The sequence below is a fragment of the Muscardinus avellanarius genome, assembly GCF_963383645.1.
Source record: "Muscardinus avellanarius genome assembly, chromosome: 1".
In the NCBI taxonomy this organism is placed as follows: Eukaryota; Metazoa; Chordata; class Mammalia; order Rodentia; family Gliridae; genus Muscardinus; species Muscardinus avellanarius.
Window position 1 is genome coordinate 201,852,329 of NC_137786.1, and position 23,302 is coordinate 201,875,630.

General features: G+C 33.5%; 1 protein-coding gene across 1 annotated transcript in view; it reads right to left on the reverse strand.

Moving 5' to 3' along the window:
* Nucleotides 1–5,336: 5,336 nt before the first annotated feature.
* KIF18A (kinesin family member 18A) overlaps nucleotides 5,337–23,302 on the reverse strand; it is a gene marked incomplete at both ends in the record, with an annotated part of 60,321 nt that continues 42,355 nt past the window's right edge. Inside the window, 4 exons of the mRNA XM_080718055.1 lie at nucleotides 5,337–5,419; nucleotides 7,486–7,592; nucleotides 13,790–13,897; nucleotides 14,565–15,003. Coding sequence (XP_080574181.1) covers nucleotides 5,337–5,419; nucleotides 7,486–7,592; nucleotides 13,790–13,897; nucleotides 14,565–15,003 — 737 coding nt within the window. The remainder of the gene's footprint in view (nucleotides 5,420–7,485; nucleotides 7,593–13,789; nucleotides 13,898–14,564; nucleotides 15,004–23,302) is intronic.

Consider the following 23,302-nt stretch of genomic DNA (forward strand, 5'->3'; position numbering starts at 1 on the left):
AAATGGAATTAGGCTCTAATTTCTCCGCTTGCACAAGAGTCAACTCAAGATGTATCAAATACCTAGAAATTGGACCATAGACTTTGCAATTACTAGAAGATTACTGGACGATGGCATAGGACCAACTCTCCAATGTATAGGGCCTGGTAGGGGCTTCCTTAATAACACCCCCAAGAAATAAAAAATGAGAATAAAAATGAGTTGGTGTTTGAGTAAAAAGCTTGTGTGCGACAAAAACAATCAAGAGTCTAGGGAGAGACAGAGATCCTACAGAGTGAAGAAAACCTTTGACAGCTAGCTACTTTTCTGATAGAGGACTAATACAGAGACTATACAAAGAACTTAAAAAAATCAACACTAAAAACAACCCCAAAATGGCAATTGAACTGAATAGACACTTCACTAAAGAAGACATACAAACGGCCAAGAAACATGAAAACATGTTCAACATTATTAGTAACTAGGGAAATGCAAGTCTAAGCTTCCCTGAGATCCCATTTAACTCCAATTATGAAGACAAACATGATGCATATGAACAATAATAAATGTTGGTGAGGATTGGGGAAAGGAAATAAAAACTCTTATACACTGTTGAGAAATTGTAAATTAGTATGACAACTTTGGAGATCAGTATGGAGGTTCCTCAAAAGTCTAGGAATGGAAGCACTGTATGATCCAACCATACCATTCCTTGGCATTTTCCCAAAGGAATTGAAGTTAGAATACTATAGTGATACAATCATATAGCACAATTAACCATAGCAAGATTATGGAATCAACTCTGATGTTCATCAACACACAAATGGATAATGAAAATGTGGTATATGACAGTGGAATCTTATTCAGTCATAAAGAACAAAATCATGTCATTTGTAGGAAAATTAATAGAAATACAGAATATTATCCTAAGTGGGATCAGCCAGTCTCAGAAAGTAAAGAGCCATATGTTTCCTCTCATATGTGGAAGCTAAAGAGAAATTGAGAAACAAAAGTGACTTCAGATAAATGGGGATTCCAGTAGAATAGTGGTAGGGGATTTGGAAATGAAGTTGGAGAGGGAAAAACAGAACCTTAAAGAAGGAAACAGTTCAAAAAATACTATGTAAATATGTGAAATTATCAATACCAGCTGGTCATGGTGGCACACCCTTGTAATTCCAGTACTTGGGAGGTTGAGACAGGTTCACTGCCAGCTTCAGCTATTTAGTGAGGCCTTCCACAACTTAGTGAGACTGTTTCAAAATAAAGAATAAAAAATAGGGCTGAGGGTGTAGCTTAGAGGTAGAATGATCCTGGGTTCAATCCTTAGTACTGCAAAAACAACAACAACAACAACAACAACAACAACAACAAAAACCAATACCAATTTCAATATTATGAACGAGGAAGGAGAGGGAACAGCATGGAACCTGGAGGGACGCACACCCAAGTGCTGTCTGCATGTATGAGTCTCTCACTTTGAACTTGATTATGATGTATAATTACATGCATGATATAAAAGTTATTCTGTAAAAAGAAAAACTTGTTACACGTAATCTTAATAAAAATGAATGAGAAAGATTGGTGGAATTAGCGTTAATGTATTCAAAGTGGTTATTTCAATCAGTTAAGTAATTCTCTTGAATATACTCCATCAAATCCCTGTTTTAACTCTACTAATATTCCAATTTTATAGCATATTAATCTAGAATATTATTGTTCAAATTGTGTTCTTAGGGGTATTACTAGTTTTTTAATGGGAAAAATATTTTTAATTAAATTTTAAAATGGCCATATATTTTGAAATTCCTAAGCAATTATGTAATAAAAACGATAATATACCTGGGAATAGTGGTGCACGCTTGTAATCCCCACACTTGGGAGGCGGAGACAGGAGGATCGCAGTGGTTTGAAGCCAGCCTCGCTAGCTTGAGACCCTGTTTCCAAATAAAAATATAAAATAGGTCTGGGAGTGTAGCCTGGAGGTAGAAGGGTTTCCAGGAACCCCAGTACCACCAAAAACAAAAAAAAAACAAAAACAAACAAAAAAACCTAGAAAATACTTTACAGCCAGGCGGTGGCGCAAGCTTGTAATCCCTGCGCTTGGGAGGCAGAGACAGGAGGATCGTGCAGGTTCAAAGCCAGCCATGCTGGTTTAAGAGACCCTGTTTCCAAATAAAAAAAAGTATAAAAATAGGTCTGGGAGTGTAGCCCGGAGGTAGAAGGGCTTCCAGGAACCCCAGTACCACCACCACAAAAACAAAACAAAACAAAACAAAACAAACCCAAAACAAAACTTTACAAAAGAAGAAAAATTAGAAAGAAAAAGCAAAACAAACTGAATGTTCCATACAACTGTGAACAATTTTGATAATTGGACTTAGTTATTATTAGTTGGTATTTATAAAGTTCATATTAAATAAATTTTAGAAAGATGTCCATGATGATTTTAAATGTTAATAAAATGCAAACTGCAAAATAATATAAAAAAGCATGATTTTATAAAACAAAACAAAACCCCAAGCATATAGAATTAAATTACAAATAAAAATTAGTTGGCCGGGTACCTCAATTATTAATAGTTGTTACATCTGGGCTTGAGATTAGTAGGAATGAGAGGAAACAACTTTGTTATAGAGTTGTATATCAATTTTTAGAACATTGTTTTTAAATAAATGATTTGTTAAAATCAGTTAGAAATTATGTTTTCCCATAGGGGAGGTAGTGTGCGGAGAGGGATCAAAGAGAGCTTCTGAGGTAGGTAATTTTCTATTTCATGATCTGAGTGTTAGTTACATAGGTGCGTTTACTTTGTCAAAATTCATTGCGTTGCCGGGCAAGGTGGCTCACGCTTGTAATCCCTGCACTTGCGGGGCGGAGACAGGCAGATTGCTCTGGTCCGGAGCCAGCCTCGCTGGCTTAAGAGACCCTGTTTCCACATAAAAAACTTAAAAAATAGGTCTGCAAGTGTAGCCCATGGGAGTGTATCCCAGAGGTAGAAGGGCTTCCAGGAACCCCAGTACCACCAAAAAAAAAAAAAAAAAAAAAAACCAAAAAACCCACAAAACAAAATTCATTGGTCCACTTTTTACATAAAGTTCATATAAAAATGTTTTCAGGCTGACGTAGTAAATAGCATTCTTCTAGTTTAAATGTACATATTTCTTCTTTATCTACATATTCAACAGCATTTCTACAGTCATTATGACTTATTTTCCTGAATTTTTCCTTAACATGGTTGTATTGTGAAATAACTATTTTTATAGATGCAAAATGTGTAGATGACAAAAAATGGCATATAAGAAAATCACATTCACACCTATGGTATGAGGTGAACCATGAGGTATGATTGTCAGCTATTCATTAGAATGTGTTACAAGATCTTTTTATGTACACAATCACCTACAATAGAGTGAAAGGCATAATAAAGAGGTGGAAACAATAGTTAAGCATTAAGGCAACACAATCGAAAATCTAATGACAAAAGGACCAAACACCCCCAAATTAATGATTTTCTGTATAGAAGATCCTGAATATATTTCTATGAATATGGAATTACCACTGTCAGAGTTGTAAGGAACTGTGAAGATTATTCTCAGATTTTTTCAAGGTTTTAAACAGAAAAAACCTGAACAACTACAAGAGCTTAGAATGTCTCAATTAGCTATTGTAGTTATTTGCTTTGTTGTGAGGGTACTTACTCTATGTGAAGTCAAAAGTGCATTTAACCAAATATTTGTTGTATTCAGCAGAAAAGCAGACCAAACAAAGCAGGTGAACAAAGTTACATAATTATGTTACAGCTCCTGGATTTCCTACAGCAGCAATGATGTAAGTATTTTCTCATTACTAATAAGAAAGTTATGGTTTATTTTTAGACTTGGTTCTTGATCTAATCTAGAACATAAATCTATATATTTCATATTTTATTTATATTATTTTTTATTGGTGCATTGTAGTCATATAATGGGCTCCATCTTAATGAGGTATAAGATGGTAGAGGCATACATGCACACATCACTCATTTAGCCCCTCAATTCCCACCCTATTCCCTCCTTCTCATGTTTGGCTTAGTGATTGACATATTTGTGAATGTACATCATGTACATTAGGGAATTTCCCTCATTTCCTTCCATCTCTCTTTTATATCACCTTATCTGCTCATCTGTGGTTTCTCCTTCTAGAGTTTCTCCTATGGTTCATTTTCTCCCTAGCTTCTGCATATTAGGAAGAGTATCCAGTTTTTCACTTTTTGTGCCTGGCTAGATAATCTCACTTGGCATAATGTTCTAGTTCCATCCACTTCCCTGAAAATGATATAATTCTGTTCTTTATGGCTGAGTAAAATTTCATTATGTATATATCCATTCATCTGTTGATAGACATCTTGGCTGGTTCCATAATTTGGCAATTGTGAATTGTGTGGCTATGAATATAGATACATATGCATTAGTTTGGTTTCCATTGTTTTGGGTAGATACCCAGAAGTGGTGTTGCTGGATCATACGGTAAGTTTCTTCCCATTCTTCTGAGGATTCTTCACGCTGTTTTTTTTTTTTTTTTCAGAGTCCCAAACATGTCTGGCTTATCATCCCCTTTTCAGAAAAAAGAAAAATTACTCTGCATAGTCCTGAGAATCTACCATTTCAAAGCAAATAATAGAAAGAGGCAGAAACAAATTTCTATTGTTTTATGTACCTGTATTTTGTTCCAGTGTACCTTCCCCACCATTTTGGGAATCCATGACTTAGAATATATAAAGGGTAGTAATGCAATAGGAAAAGTAAACAGCTTAAAATCTACATCTTTATTATATCAAGTACCAACAAAACCAAATATTTAATTCATGACAGCCATTTAAATAATATTTACAACTTTATTAGCACATATATATCTACATTTGTACATCAAAGTATTTTAGATGAATGCATAAAATAATGCATGAAGACATAATAGAAGATGAAATACATTTTGGACCATAATCTTATTACTTTCAAAGTTTTTCTTATTTTCAAAAAACAATAAGGGCAATTTAACTCACTATTGTTTTCTAAAAAGTCTTAATCAACTTGTAGCATATTAGAACTAAACTGTCACCATACTTATTTAGAAATTTTAAAAAGTAAAAAAATACTTTAGAAACTTAAAATCTACTCTTTCTGTTGAAATTTCATATTTACTTAAAACACAATATAAGAAAGCAAAAACTTTCACTTTTTTGTTTGATGAAGATATTTGGGTAAACAACTAGTTAGATGGTCTTCTTTCGAAGATTTCACATACATTTCTGAAAGGATGCTGGGAAACACTTTTAAAAGGATTTTTGATCAATCCATTTCTCTTAATTTTGAAGCAACTTATCTTAAGTTTCCTTTTGAAATATTTCTTCCAAATTTTCTACTCATGCTTGAATTTGTTTTATAGATGTTTCTTTTGTACCCTAGAAAAAAAATAAAAGGATGCCATTAATTTAACTTATATCAACTGATGTCAGTGAACAAACTAACATTCACTTTCTCACTGATGAAATACTTTATTTATAAGCATTTGTTCCCTTTCTTTCTTATATAATCAATTGTTTTGTTCTTTGATTATTTCCATAGTTTTAAAATTTCTATATTTTTGCATTTTGCATGTAGTACTTCTTAATAGTCTGATCCAGATTCTTCAGCTCCCCCTTTTTAATTTCAGCTCCCCTTTTTTAATGCCAATATCTATCTATCTATCTATCTATCTATCTATCTATCTATCTATCTATCTATCTATCTATTCATCTATCTCCACTATTCTGGTTCTGCATCATGCTTCACAATGATTCTATACTTAACAAAATGTTGTTACAACAGAAGTAAGCATTTAACAATATAGTTTGTCTAAGGTTCTGAGAAATTTTATATTACTCTAGTTAGAGTAACAGAAAAAAGTAAGTTTTCATGATAGTCATAGAAACATTATTTCATAAGACTCCTTTAAACTCCAAGTGCTATAAGTTTCTTTAGGGAAGAAACCAAATTGGGTCTTTTTTTATCTTTGTTTTCATTACAGGACCTAGCACCAGGTGAATGCTCAGTAAGTAAATACTTTTTGAAAAAAGTCTTAGGAATTGCAGTGTCAGACAGAGATCTGGACATCATGATCTAGAAACTGGTTGGCATGATATGTTTAGTTCAACAGAAGGGCTTTCTTTACCACAGACTCATTCCACTACCATATGTAGTTGAGAGAATGTAACCTCTTCATTAGTATCTTTTTCAACTTGTCAAAGTGAATTACAATTTGATTATAACTAGATACAAACTGGAATCTGTACAGTAACTACAAAAGCGACAGAGGTTAAATTATTAAGAGTGAATAGACTAAGAGACAAATTTCAAGGTGATATATTTCATTTATAAAATGTATTTAGTTGCTGGGAGTGGTGGTGCACGCTTGTAATCCCCATGCTTGGGAGGCCGAGACAGGAGGATCGCACAGGTTCAAAGCCAGCCTCATCTATTGAATGAGGCTCTCAGCAACTTAGTGAGACCCTGTTTCCAAATAAAAATTATAAAATAGGTCTGGGAGTATAGTCCGGTGGTAGAAAGCCCCTGGGTTTCACCCGCAGTACCACCAAAAAACAAAAACAAAAACCAAACAAACAAAAAAGGCAGATCAGAAAAACAAAAATGTATTTAATTAGGTGGGTGTGTTGATATGGCCTTATCCCGGTACTTGGGAGACTGAAACAGGAGGACACAGATTCAAGGCTAGTCTCTGTAACTTACCAAGACCTGGTTTCAAAATAAAAAGTAACATAGGACTGGGAATCTAGCTGAGGTAGAATACCCCAAGTTCACCCCCAGCACCAAAAATTGAAACCAACCAAACAAAACCTCCCAAACTACAAAAACACTAAAACTTCCACTTAATATGTTATTAAAAGATACACTTATTAATACTCGGGAGGCTGAGACAGGAGGATGGCAGGTTTGAAGTAAGCTCAGCAACTTAGTGAAGCCCTCTGCAATTTAGTGAGACCCTGTTTACAAATAAAATATAAAATCGGGCTGGGGGTATAATATGGGGGTAGAATGCCTCTGGGTTCAATCCCTAGTACTAAAGAAACAAAAATCAGTGTGATATTGTATAAGTGCTTTACATTGTATCTTAAGTTTTCTTATCTGTAATACATGAGTTCATAATATGTTCTATACCACATAATGTGATAAGTAGTACATGAAAGAAAATTTCAAGCCAGGCACAGTGGTGCATACCTCTAATCCCAGTCATTGGTAGGCTGAGTCAGGAGGATTTTAGCCTCAGCAATTTAGTGATACCTCATTTCAAAAAACAAGACACACAAACAAGGGCTGAAGGTATACATTGGAAACAAAATGTCTCTGGGTTTAATCCCCAGTACCAAATAAAAGAATAAAAGGAGATTTTAATGAAAACACCATTAAAGATGAAAGTACTATATGTATGTCAATCATGTCATTAAATAGTAAATTAAGAGTAGAAACATACCTAGTGTTGGTCTGTTTTCTTGTGAAAGCTTATCATTTGAAGTATCTCGTTTAATGCGTTTGGCAAATCCATGATTTTCTTCAGCACTTAGAGAACTTGATGTTGAACTTGAGAAGAAAAGTTTTTATTTTATTTAAGCATATGTTTTTATTAAGTTCTAATTTATGTTCTACATAAAACAATGATAAATAAAATGAAATCAAACATGGAAATACTAAGTTGCAATGTCACAGAGAAGTAATTAGAGGCACGCAATACCTTTTTGGTGTATATAGAAATGTAGTCATGTGTGATTTTAATGTTTTTTAAGTTGGATATTACGACTGTAGGTGTATATAACACTTCTGTAGTCAAATATTTACAAGGCATTTTGCTAAAATATAAGTGAGCACTGCTATTTAAAGTATAGAGATAAGTAGTACATTGTCAAAAGGGGTGAAAAATTAAGCTCTATTTTTACCAATTTGAAGAAAACTAATTAGAAGAATGTAAACAACAGATTATTTTAAAATCAAAATATGTTAGATTAAGATAAAATTAAAGACTGTAATGGATTATAATTATAGAAACAAAAAAATGACCTATTTTCATTTGTTCCATCTTCAAAAATCTAACAAATTTGACATTGTTAATGGGCCAAATTCTAACTCAATCTGAGTTGCCGTATTATTAAACACATACTATAGTCTTATGTAATAGAATATGCAAAAAAGCAAAGCACAAACAATCCTTGCAATGAAAAAGACTTATACAATGGACAAACAATGAGGATGGGGCGGGAGCAATCATTCATAGACTTAAAGAGAATTTAATTGTAACAAGTAGTCCTGAAAGTTCAGTTGAGGTTGAAGACCCTCCTTCTATACTGATTTAAATATGCTCAATTTGGGGAAATATGGGCTAATAAAGATACAATACACCATTTTACAAACTAACAATCTGGTTGGGAGCTTTCCTTTCAATGGTAACAACTTGCTCTTCTGGCAATTCCAATCGTGGTAAATTGGTGTGGGTGTATGTAGAACAGGGAGAAGATGGGTTGGCTGTATACTCAATGAAAATAATCAGAAATGCCAATTTTTTATGATAAAAAAAAATTGCCAGGGTTTTGAGCACACTGAATGTAGAGAAAAACAACTCAATTTTCTAGTGCTCTCAAAAGAAATGATTATACTGCTCATGGTGATTATACCTACTCTGTTAAAAAATGCAAACAATACCTGACCAAAATGGCTACAATAAAACACTAGTGTTATAGAAGTAAACAATTTCAATTGTAGAATTTTTTCTTTCCTAAGTGGTGCCAAATAAATTAAGTTACTATGATTCTGTTTTGAATATTAAACATTCGTTTTGATTTTGTTTCTAGTATAAAGATCAATGTTGTTGGTTACTTTTGATAAAAGATGTTTTCCTTTATAATTTATATCAGAGCTGTCACTTTCATTAACTATTAATAAAAGTTTAAAATTATCTTCTCTCCCACATATGTGGAATGGTTCTATTAAAATGCAATACATCTCATACTCTTTCAGGTGAAATTATTTCTAGTTGGAAGCACTAGATTTTTTTTAAATTTTCTTAAATTTTTATGCAGTACTGGGGATGGAAGCCAGGGGCATTCTACCTCTGAGCTATACCCCAGCCCTATTTTTTATTCTTTATTTTGAAACAGAGTCTCATTGAGTTGCAAAGGGCCTCATTAAGTAGCTGAGGCTGTCTGCAAACTGCAATCCTCCTGTCTAGTCCTTCCACATGCTGGGGTTACAAGCATGTGCCACCATGCCCAGCTTCCAGATATCTTTTTAAGCAAACAAATAATGTATAGCGAATGTAAGACCATTTTGGATATGAAGACTGTGGGAACAAGAAAAAACAACTAAATAAATACAAAGTAAGTAAAATCCCCCAAACTGATTAATATATTTTATAAAAAAACTAATATATGTAGTACATATATATGTATATATTTGCTAGGCTGATTCATTTAGCCAAAAAGGTCTGTTCCAGTGATATTAAACACTAAGCTTAAAAAAATCTAATATTACCAACTTAAGTAGTAAGAAAAAAATCTAAGCTTAAAAAAATCTAATATTACCAACTTAAGTAGTAAGAAAAAAATTCAATTTGTTAGGTTTTGGAACATTACAGTGCATCCTGGACTCTATTAATTTCTTTCAGAGTGCCTGATGTAAAATAAATTAGGGAAATAAAAATGGATATTTCTTTCTTTTATGAAATGTATTAGAACATATATACACATAAATATGTACATAAACTGCTAAGTGGAAAATACCAGTTTATTACTCTCAAAAGCTCATGTAGCTTTAATTGGGGAAAGAAAAGATAAAAAAGTAATTATGTACATTTCTAGCATTAATCTCTTTTAACCTTAGTTAATGGCAGGATCTAATTATTGGTACCAGAGGGAATGTAATAGAGTAATTAATAGGCTATGAAAAATCAAGTTACTTTCTTTACATGTCCTGTAATATTATTTCACAATATTACTTGCTCATGTGGATGTCATTTAACCTAAAACTACTCTAAATACACAGTTCACCATATGTGGACATTTCTTAAAGATTATGTGACTTGGTAACAATGAGTATGTTTATATTTTAAGATTGTTCTTTGCTATATCTCTGTCACATTTTAGTAAATAGAACAGAGCATGCTACTGGTAAAGAACTAGAAAAGTCAATGTTAATTAATGGAATAAATGATAAAATTGATACAATAGAAATTAATGATAAAGTGGATGAAATAGGTGATGGTAGTTATGCTTATGCATGAAGTGACTGACTCCAGTATATTAGCCAGAGTAATTGAACAGTTCAAATTTGTGCCTCAGAGGCGCACAGTAGTCCCTCCTCAGTTACAGACTATTGATTCAAGACTGCCAGGAGATCATGGATTATATCATACCCAATATATGCTGGTTTTTTTTTTTTTTTTTGCATTCCCTGCCTCTTTCCTATGTACCTATGATATACTTTCGCCTTTTCTTTAAAAAGGAAGCAATTTTTTTTTTTTTTTGGTGGTACTGGGGTTCCTGGAAACCCTTCTACACTCCCAGACCTATTTTATACTTTTTTTTTTAAAATTTGGAAACAGGCCAGTGAGGCTGGCTTCGAACCTGCACAATCCTCCTGTCTCTGCCTCCCAAGTGTAGGGATTACAAGTGTGCACCATCACACCTGGCTTAAAGGAAACAATTTATAGACTATATTTGGCACATCTGAATTGCTAGCATCACTACTCTTTTACTTCTAGACAACTGTTAAGTAAAATAAGTTAAATTAGGGTTACTTGAACAAATACAATAAAAAGACAGCTGATCAGATAACCAAGGCAGCTACTAAGTGGCTAACAGGAGGGAAGTGTATACAGTTTGGATATGCTGGATAAAAGGCTAATACATAAAGTGGAACAGAGAGGGATAACACAAGATTTCATCATGGTACTAGATAGTATGCAATCTGAAACTTATAAGTTGTTATTTTCTGATATTTTCCATTTAATATTTTCATATACTCGTTGACTATGGGTAAGTGAAGCTACTGAAAGTATAGTCACAGGTAAAGGGAGGACTGTTGTATCTATTTATTTATTTATTTACTTACTTATTTATTTATTTTTGTGTGTATTACTGGAGATGAAACCAAGGGGTGGACATTCTACCTTCGAGCTATATCCCCAAATTTTTATTCTTTATTTTGAAATAGTGTCTCACTGAGTTGCAAAGGACCTCATAAGTAGCTCAGGCTGTCGGTGAACCATGATCCTACTATCTCAGCCTCCCAAATGCTGGGATTACAAGTGTGCACTACCCCGCCCGATGTATACATTTTTAAATGTTACAAATTATCAAAAACATTTAGGGAAAAATCATCTATGAATTTTAAATTTACACATTGCAAGGGTCTGCTCTATTTTGCTTTGGAAGGACAATGACTCTTAATTCACTTATGAGAGTATACTCTATGAAATGTGAATAAATATGTTATTTATAAATTTATTTCCTTTAGCCCAAAAGACAATGTGTCCATGGTGGAAAAGAAGAAATTAAAAAAAAATTATTTTAAGATCTTAACACTTTTCTCCTCATAAAGAGAACAATCAAATTCATTTTATATTTATTCAGTATATTTTGTAGTGTACTCAATTTTTAGGATATAAAAAATGAACTTCATTTCATATAACTTAGTATTCTACCTTTGGGTTTTAGTTATATTTAGATATGTATTATATGTATTGTTTCTGCTTGTGGTTTGCAGCATTTCACAAATCTGTAATTAAATATTTTGTTAATTTTAGAAAATTACTAGCTATCATCCCATCTCTTCAAATAACGTTTTTACTCATTCTTTCCTGTTTCTTTCTGAGACTCAAACACATACTCAGATCTTCTAAATGATATTCCACATGTCTCTTTACTCTTTTCTATATTTTCCACCCTTTTATCCACCAATGTATCAGTTTGGACATTTTTCTATTCATCTACCTTCTAGCTAATTTTTGTTGTGGAGTTTTTGAGTTACTGATTTCAGCAAATTCTATCTTTTAAGTTCTAGAATATCTATTTCATTCATTTTAAGAAAATCCAGTTCTTTGGCAAGTTTTCTTCCTCATCTACTTTGTTGAAATTTTTATGTAATATTATATAAAACGTAAATTCTTATCTAATAATCTCAATCTCTGCATCATTTTTTCTCTAATTTTTCCCTTTCTCTTGATTTTTAGTCATTTGGTTATATCTCCTGGTATATAGTTATTATTATTTGTGTTTAAATGGCAAACATTATATATTAAAACTGTACACAAATATATCAAAGTCAATCACTAAGCCAACCATAAGAAGGGGGGAGGGAATGGGGTAGGAACTGGGTAAGAGCTAATTGGGTGATTTGTAAATGTATGTTTCTACCATCTTGTACTCCATTAAGATGTATGACTACAATGCACCAATTTAAAAAAAAAAAAAAAAACTGTAGAGGCTCTGGATAGTATTTTGGAGATGTTAAATTTTCTTTTGGTAAGCAGGCAAAGTAGAGATAGATCATTTTGATCCAAAGATTGAACTGGTCTGTTTCTAGTCTACTTCTATTTATTCTATTTCTAGCTAATCAAGGATTTCAAATTAAAAAAATTTAGTGTGCTTAATTGGCACTCTTTTTTATTATGGTCACTGAACTCCAATTATTATGTCCCAGCTCCATAAGAATGTCAAAAGTGCTTAATACTTTAGCAGCAGCTACTTTCCAGCTTGGTATTTTGGCCTCTTTTTAGAACTTGAAAAACTTTGAGGGTAAAAACTTCAATGAATGATTTTGTTTTCCTACTCAATGAGACTGCTAATAATTCTAAGATTCCATTTTCTGTGAGGCCTCTATGCTTTATGCTATGATTTGGTTAAGTAGTAAATGGAATAAAGAGGCAGGGGAAAGTTGTCTCTTTATATATATTTGTCCTTTTTCCTTGTTCCCTTGGTTGTTCTCCAATGCCTTTAATCAGCTGTTAGTTGTCCTTCATCTAACTTTTACAATTTTAAGGCAGTTGTAATTGCCTTTGATGGGTTCAATTTGGTTTGACATAAACTACACTGTCATACTAGGAAACACAGAGGATACCAGTGGGACTCCAGATAATGGAGGGGAAATATCAGCAAAGCTTGAATGGAAAGATAGGAGAGGAGGAAGGCTGATCTTGATTAATGAGGGTCTACATCTGAACATGCGTAAAATTATGAACATGACATGGTTAACCTGGTCAACCATTGGTGGGAGGGGGGAAGGGAAAATGGGGTTGGGGGGGAGAGGGCACCAAATATAGTTTAAATGTATACTATTTATGTTCAATAAAAAAAATTGTTAAAAAATAAACTATACTGTCATAGCCAGAAATACTCCTCACTTTATTTTAGTCATATATCAAAATCTACTAAAATAATTCTGGGATGAAAGAAATACAGTAATGTTTAAAATGACAAATAACAAATGAGTAAAAAACTGCCACCAGAAATGAAAAATTAAGTGACATTTTGAAAGCTGGAAGACTTTTCAATTATTTTTAATAATCTAGAAGACTGAATTCTTTATGTAAATATCAAGTGAAATACTTAGGCCTCATCAAGATCTCCCTTCAATAACATAAATCCAACTCCTCATACAGAGCAATTTACCACAAGTATACGTAAATATCAGTTGACAGTCTAATTATAAGAAATAAGAAAGAGCTGTAGGAAATAAAAGTATAAAGATGATCTTATATAAAGACTGAATCAGTTTATGTTTAATCATACCTTGTTAATTTCTGTTTCCTTTTGGCAGCAGTAGTCATTGCCATGTAGGATGGTACTGTGCTTAAAACAGGCATAGAATTCTTAGTTGTGAATGAAGAAGGGTCAAGCCTATATATTAATGAACAAAAAAAAGGTTGTTTCATATTAAGAGAAAAAAGGGATATATAATTCCATTATCAGAAAACTATTTGATATTAATATATAAAGGAAAATATTCCCCTATATCAATAAAAGTTTACTTATTTATACTACTAAGAAACTTCTACATTCTCCGCAGTAGAGAGGTGGAGGTATTTTTCTTCCCATATTTAGATTGAGTGTGATTATGTAGATGAATGTTCGCTTAGATGACAAGGAATCAACCATACCTTACAAGTATGACTACTTCAGAGTAAGCTGAGTAGGAATTTGTTTCTTTGATGAAGACATTAATGAATAATAGCAAATACAGTAATCTCCCAGTGATGGCTTTTATTGTATAACTTTGAAATGTAAAGAACAAACTAAACATATCTTAAGGTCCCTTCTAGCTTAAGAATGGTCAACCAACATAAGACATCATGTTTAAGACTTTATTGTTAGTGGACTAATACTTTATTGTTAGTTGATTACTTAGAAAGATAATTCAGGTTTAATGTAAATGAAAGACTATTTTATAAGCAAGATGACATACCTGATCTATGGATTGAACCTATCATAGAGCCAATGAAGAATAGAAAGCTAATAGTTTAAGGGGTATAATAAGCCAAAAAATTCACATTCTTTTCTTTTGTACCTTTGGAAAATATTTTTGTTGTTTGATAGTGATTCTTGTTCAGGTAATTTATTCTTCAAGCTCCTGGTGTCTTCACATATAGTAAATGCAGAGTCCAAATCCTCCTGTCCATATTCTGTTTTACTCTTAAGAGGGATATTTACTTCATACATCATTTTCAGAGAGTTTTCACTATTTATATTTGAAGTAATGGTCTGAAAATTTGTAGTATGTGATGATGGTTTTATTAAGGCCAATGGAGATGGATTTTGATAAGTTCTTCTACAGTCTTCTGGAGTATACACAATAGGCTGAAGTTCTTTGCTGAGAGAATCATTGAGCTGCACACTTTCACACAGAATAGGTTTCTGTTTTGCCTTTAAGGGAGAAGGCAGTAGTTTTCTGCGAGTTCTTTTTTGTGGAGTAATTTTAAGTAGATTAGATTCATTTGAAGATGTACCTGCTCAATAAAATTAAAAAGTTCAATAATGTTGCCTAAACAGTTTTTTAAAATCAGTAATAGACTCATCATTTCCAAACAATTCCAACATTCACAAGCAATTTCCAGCTTTTGTGTTTAAGATAATAAAAGTATTCAACATTTGTAAGCAGATTGTCTTATTGTAAAATATCAGTTTTTTTTTTTTTTTTTGGTGGTACTGGGGTTCCTGGAAGCCCTGCTACCTCTGGGCTACACTCCCAGACCTATTTTTACATTTTTTATTTGGAAACAGGGTCTCTTAAGCCAGTGCGCGCAGCTGGCTTCGAACCTGCGCGATCCTCCTGTCTCTGCCTCCCAAGCGCGGGGATTACAAGCGTGCGCCACCACGCCCGGCGTAAAATATCAGTTTTAATTGAGTAGAATTCTAGTCCAAATTAATAGAATGAAAGTAAACAAAAATTTTATGTTGATGAAAGAACTATATCTATGATGTCAGATATATAGCGAATTAAGCATTCTAGTTGATTTGTCTTCTATATCACACACAATACATAGATCTGAAAAAAATCTACTCCAACATATATGTTAAGTTCTTCCTCCATCTAGTTAATGTATCCCATTTTCTGAGGAAAAGTACTTTGCCCTCTTTCACATTTTCTCTTATTTCAAATTTTACCACATCTCATTAACCTGATCTCAAATAATTAAGATTTTTAAACTTTTCTTTCCCTTGAATTTTCTAGCTTCTATAAATCCTACTTTTCTTACACTTAAAATTAAAATATAATTCAGACTGTCATTTTCCAGATTAAATGCACTTTAGTAACCTTTACTAGAAATGTCATCCAGAAAGATCTGGTAAGGGAATAAATAATTAAGAAACAATTTTTTTTTATTAGAACTGCCGAGTGTTTTCCCACAATAATAGATATAGTTAAATAAATATTTAAGGGCACAAACATTTCTCAAATGCCCTTTTTTTTTGTGGGTTTGGGGATGGAACCCAGGAGCATTTGGCCTCTAAGCCACACCCCCTGCCCTATTTTTCCTTTATTTTGAAACAGGGTCTCACTAAGTTGTAGAGGGCCTCACTAAGTAGTTGAGGCTGTCTGTGAACTATGATCCTCTGGTCTCAGCCTCCTGAATGCTGGGATTACAAGTGTGCACCATCATGCCCAGCTTTTCAAATGCCTTTTTATTAATGTTTAAAATAATGAATTGACTACATACAGTTTGACTCTAGTGTTTCTCTTACATTTGGTAACTAAGATTTTTCTACTCTACCTACTTCATACTGGTGGACTTCATGGTACCTGACATGAGGTACTTTTGCTTGGAGTGTACCACTCATGAAAGAAACTAATGTGTTATTTCTGCCCATGGTTTTAAATCATGATGTAAAATTCCCAGTTGCTATTATATTTGTCTTACTACATAATATTAATTTAAATAACAGTGAAAACAAAATAAGTATTAATAAAGCAGTCTGAATTTTCAACACAGTTAAAAATACTCATATTGCAATCACCAATATGTACATACATTATTCATATTTTATTAGTTGACAATAGGATCTGCAATAGCTAGGTTGACAATTACCCTCTAGGAAATACAATTTAAAAACAGAAAGAAAAATATGATCCCTCTTCTACTAAGGAATTTTACTTTTCTGAGAACTAGATAAATGAGATCTAGATCTTAAAATAATTTTCCACTCCCTTTAACATGACATTTGTCAAATTTTCCATTACCAGATATTTTTATACTAATGCTGCAGTGTAAAGACAGTTACTTTTCTCCACTGTGCTGCTACCACCAATTTGGTGGCTATTAATAGCTGGAAGATTAACTTCTTTTCCCATGAGAGGCAGCAGGGGTATAGAGCATAGAAAACTATATCGAGGATAGAGAACTGAATTGGGAGTCAGGAGACTTGAATTCTATTTCTGGCTTCACCAACGACTCACTGAGTGACCTTGGGCAACTCACTTAAGCAATGTGGATACTATTATTCTATGGATAGGGACTTTTCTAGGATTAGATGATAGAAACAGTTTGGGTTCAAAATAAGGCTGGAGAGAAAGACATGCTTCATCTGTTAGCATTACAACTTTTACAGGGAAGGTTGTAACTTGGTTTCCAATACTCCAACAATAACTAACCATTATCTCTAATGTTTCAATTTCAGTTGATCAGATGCCTTTATCAAGGCTGATCATAAATTATAATATAAACCAAAGTTATTGTTAGAATAAGTACATATGTTATTTGAAAATGCAGATTTTAGAACATTAAAAAACTTAGAACAAAATGAAACTTAGAGCATGAAATCTCAAGAAATAAAGATTATTAGAGTCACTACGTTTCTTGTACATCTCCAGAGGAGTTAGCCTCTAGAGTGGTGACTTGGCAAATCCTTACAATAGTGGACCATTTTTTCCCTACTACTAGTAAAGGAAAAAAAAAAAAAAAAAGATGTTTTCCCTCATAATAATGAAGAATTAGCCACATCTCCTCTGGGAAAATCGAAACATACACCCAACATCAAATGTCACGGGAGTATAACTTTAGCTATTATTCTGTTCTCCAATATAATAAGCAGCAGTAGAAACATGGAGATGTAGTAGTTAACACGGACTCACATACCACTGATTTACTAAGCTTGAGAGAAAAGATGCAATGGACACACAGCATGTATAAAATATAAATTTTGGTGGCACACACTTGTAATTCCAGTACTTTGGAGGCGAGACAGGAGGACCATAGGATTAAGGGTAGTTCAGCAACTTTGTGAGACTCTAAACCACCTAGCAAGATCTTGTTTCAACAAGAAACACAACAAAATAAAAATTAAAAAAGGGTATAGCTCTGAAGCAGAATGCCTCTGGGTTAAATTCCCAGTAACACACTTCATGTTTTTTTTTTTTTTTTTAAATTCTCATTCAATTAAACTCAGATAAAATAGTAAGAGGGCAGAAAATAGATGGTCAATTAAAATATACCCAAGGCTGACTAGTTTCTAGTAAGAAAGGTTCAGAAGATAACCAGGGAAAAACACATGATTTAAAGGCTTAAATAGAAATTAAAGAATCAACTTTAAATATAAACATAAAAGGATAATGACCTCACTTACTTACTTATAAAAAATACAAAATATTATGTATTTCACTTTGAATAAAATTTCTAAAAAGCATAATTCTGATAAATAATTATTCTCCTTTAACTAGGCTTAGGCACTTTAAGAGGGTGGTATGAAGTTACTGGCTAGAAAAACTACTGGATATGTTAGGTCCATGTCTATAGAAGAGATTTGCTGTATTTTTCCATGAGAGGAAAGAGGTGTACAGTAAATTTCCAGAAAACAGTCTTAGGGTAGTTGTACTGATTCTTCTGACCAAGCTTGTGGAAATACAATTTAACAAGATCCAGTAATTCTCGGGCCTATAGATGTGATAAAGAAGGAGCCTAGAGGCAGATTGTAATTCCTTTAGGAAGGTTCCATAAAATGAGAAAGTGAATTACACAGTTGCAGGTGATGAGTTGTTCTGAGATCCTAAGAGATGATCATAGTCAATGAAATACCCTACCACTGTGGGTGCTACACAATAGGGGATAAGGAATTAAAATTGTATAGTTAAGCCAGCCATGGTTGTACATGCCTGTAATTGTAATATTTGAGAGGCTGAAATGGAAGAATCACAATTTGGAGGTTAGCTTCAGCAACAGAGTGAAACTTCTTTCAAAATCAAAAGGGGTAGGGTTGTAAATGAGTGGCAGAACACCCCCTGGTACAATACTGCACAATCCCTCCTCCCATATACACCTGCATTGTTATAAACTGTGACAGAAAAGATTGGCAACCACTTGGGAGAGTAACAGATCTTTATCTAAGAAACTAGCCGAGTGCATCATTCACTTTAGTACAAGAGGTAGTGGGTAGCAATATAACTTAGAGTTTTTAAGTAATGTTGTTGTTTCTAGATCACTTTTGGGACTTTAACTTTCCAATATAATGTAGGTGTAAGCATTTCTATTGCCTTGAGCTGTTAATAACCCATGTGAATGTGACTTGTTAGAACTCATGTCCAAATAATAAGCATAATGTTAAGACATTTAAGAGAAAAAGTTGAGAATAGTACACTAAGATCAGCCAGTCTCATAAAGTCAAGGGTCACATGTTTTCTCTCATATGTGGTTGCTAGAGATAAAATAGGGGGAAAAAAAGGACTTCAGATAAAAAAGAGAGAACACAGTAGAAGAGTGAAAGAGGAATGTTGTGGGGGAAAGTAGAGGAAAAGGAGAACCGATGAAGGAAATAGTTCAAATAACACTATGTCCATACATGAAGGTATTACCAGTCTCACTAACATGGACAAGGGGAATGGAGGGACAAATACCAAGTGCTGTGTGCATATGTGTTTGTATAACGTTGAACTTCACTAAGATATATAATTACAATGCACCAATAAGAGTAGTAAGTGTTAAAAAAAAGAAAAAGTCACCATTTTATCCCAGGATTAATGTTTGTTTTACTTATGAGAGAAAAAAAAAAGTTGTGGTCAGCTATAGTAAAAGAGTAACACTCTAAAAGCTGCAGCCTCATAAAAAGAATTACACTGCTCATTCACCCAACAGTTATTAAGCTATGCTCCCACCATGGAGGTAAACAAAATAACTACAAAAATATTTTTTTGAGGGAAGGCAGGTGTTAACTAACAAATTAACATGACAACAAATGAGCTATGAAGACAATTACATATAATTGAAACAGAGTGTGGTGAGAAATTAGAGGGGCAATTTTAACTATGATGGCCAGAAAATACTATTTTAAGAAAGGGGTATATGATCTGAGACTCGAATGGCTGTGAAGAAGTCAGCTCTGAATGAAGGTCTGGAAAGAAGCAGAGGAAACGAGATCCAACAGCAATGATGAACTCAAGGAAAAAAAGGGAGGCCGATGTGATTTTAAAGTGTAAGAAGTTACAGGGAGAGTATACAGAGATAAAAGAAGATCCTATTTACCTTAGCATTTAGGTATACCTAAGCATTTAGGGATATCTCTGGAGGATTTTACGTATAGATATAATGTGATCTGACCAATGTTTAAGAAAAAAATTATTTTGCTTGTTGAATAGAGAACAGAGTTTGAATGGGTAAGAGAGGACACAGGAAATTACTAACGAGGTTATTGCTATAGCTCATTCATGAAATAATGAGAACTTAGATGAGAAAGGTAGCTGCAGTGATGGAGAAATATGGGAAGGGTGCTCGAATCAAATAATAAAATAAAAATCATATACAGTAAATCTGTAATATATTCAATGACATACATGTGTATGATTAGCTACCTACAACAAGGAATAAAAATAAGGAGCTCGTACATGGGAGTGGCATACAGTCATTCATTCCTCAGTATTTGTGGGGGGTTGGTTTAAGAACCAGTCTTAAATACCAAAATCAACCCATGCTTAAGTCTCTTATATAGAATAGTATAGTATTTGCATATAATCCTACACATATCCTAGCATACACTTAATGTAAATGCTGTGAAAATAGTTGTTATACTATACTGCTTAGGAAGTAATAGAAAAGAAGGTATGTACATGTACACTACAGACACCCTCCCCTAATATTTCTGATCCAAAACTGTCCTTGGAGGTAGATCCTGGGAATATGGAGACAGGATTGTATATTAATTTCACACAAGTAAATCAAGAAAAATGTAAACTTTCTATAAAACTGTAAACCTTTTACCCATGTGTTATTCTCTCATGTTTGACATTCTCTTGTCCTGACAGTCCCTTCTTCCTGCCTCTACTCATCAGGCTTGAGTTCTTATCTTGAATATAGGTGCTTTAATCCAAGTGGGAGTCTTAGAATATGCTTCTTTCCTTCTCTAGTTTAGATGCCCATGGACCTGAGGCAGCAAGAACTCTTTGGGATGTGATTTCTTATTTAGAGATGATGTGTTACCACGTTAAGGTAGAGAACAGGTAAGAAAGGGAGTGAGGACAAGTATGAGATGGTGCTAGATAAGAGCGGCAGAGAAAGAAGACACTGAAAATGAACGTTGGCACCTAGTGAATTGTACAAAGGACAATGGGAAGTATATACTTTAAATCACTAGAATGATGGGAAAAAGCATCCCTTTTTTAGGCCAGGCACTCTCCTTTCTCTGCAAATTCATCTCTAAGTATTTCCAAACAATTAAAAGAGACATATCTCCTGTTCTAGACATAGATATACTAAGATTTCATATACAAACAAGGATTAAATGTTTTTACCTTTAATATTGTCTTAATTATTACATTCAGTTCATTAAAAAGAAACGAATACATTTTAATCCATATTTAATGAAGCTTGAAAATGTAATTTTTTTTTGTGGGTCTGTGGATGGAACCCATGGGCATTCGACCTACGAGCTACAAGCCCTACGCTGTTTTTTATTCTTTATTTTGAAACAGGGTCTCACTAAGTTGCCAAAGTCCATACTTAGCTGAGGCTGTCCGTGAACCGTGATCCTGTCTCCACCTCCCAAATGCTGGTATTACAAGCGTGCGTCACCATGTCCAGCCTGAAAATGTAATGTTTTAAGGAATGCATTTTGATCAAAGATACACACTAGAAGCTTTTTAATAGGGGAGAAAGTTAGGTACTAAGTATTTGAAGAATTTCTCATTTGAGGAATCAAGATTTGGTTTGTATCTTCTTGCATTACCTCACTTGAAAAACATCTATAGTATAAGACACATAAGACACATGAATGTTATTTGTTCCAATTTTAGTATATGTGCTGCTGAAGCGAGCACCACATGAAGGTTATTTGTAAAAAACAATTAACTTTGCCCAAAATTGTGATCTGGATAGAGCATCTAGCTTCCATTCAAATTTTCTTTAATGACTATATGATGAAAATAGGAGAAAACTTGCTCTACTGTTGGCAATAGGAGAATACTATCATCTGTATACTAGAACACTTAAGATTACCTGTAGAATATTTTATAGGTAGGACTGGGATAAAGGAAGACATGGAGGAGTATAGCTTATAATAGTGTCTCCTCTTCAACCTTCAAGCTAACCTCCTCATTCCTGGTCCTAATTTAAGGAACTTTAATGTCATCTACCACTGTCCTTTAAGTGCGATGGGAGAAAATGAGTGAGATGAGGCTATGAGATACAGAAAAATGTCAACAACTGAAGGCTAGTAGTAGTAATGGTAGGATCCAAGATATAATCTGAGGCTAGGTGTTTCTGTGCAGAAAAAAATAATAACAAAGAATGTGTCCACCCTGTGAAGCTTACTTCCATCACCGATGACCATATGAAGTGGATGAGAAGCTCTTGAGAGCAAGCAGGTAAAGTGTGACTTGAAACTACCTGTGGCTTGGGTTCTTTTTGTATACTTCCTGGGCTATTTGACCTATGGATTTTCTTCCTTTTTTTTTTTGAGGCAGGGTCTTACTATGTAGCACTGGCTGATCTCAAACTTGTGGGTACAAGTGATCTTCCTGCCTCACCCTCCTGAGTAGCAGAGACTACAGCATGTACTACTACATTGGGTTTTCATCCTTAATTTATTAAGTAAAATCAAACATAATAATCAAAGAGTTCACTGCATCTAGAGAAGGAAAAATATAAAGAAATAGCAGGGCTGGCATATAAACTTAGGCCTTCTAATTATCTACTATATAATGCTGAGTATCTACTCCAAGGAGAATTAAAGCAATTAAGTAGTAGCTACATAAAACATGGAAAATTCACAATTGGATTATTATTTAAAACATCTTATACAGTTTGATAATATAGTAAATGCCTGTTAAATAAAGTAGCATATAATTTTATTTATTTTTGTGGTACGAGTGACTAAGCTCAGGGACATTCTACCTCTGAGTTATAATCCAGCCCTATTTTATTTTTTATTCTGAAACAAGGTCTTAGTAAGTTGCTGATGTTCTTGCTAGGTTGTTGAGGGTAGCACTGAACCTTTGATCCTCCTGTTTTAACTCCCAAATACTGGGATTACAGGTATGTACTACTATGATAAAACAAATTAAAATATTAATTATAATAATGAAAGAAATGAAGTAACAGAAAATAATGATATGCATGATTAACATGAAGGTAATTTATTATTTCATTTCCCTCAAATGAGATGCTATCTCCTAACTACTACTAGTCTATTGAAAATAAAACAAATTAAAATACCTTTATAAGTTAAAATTTGGTTACATTAAAAACTATAAAATAGTTATGTGGGAAGTCATAGGTTTGATTCTATGCACTACAAAATAAAAGAAAAACATGTAAAGCATTTGGC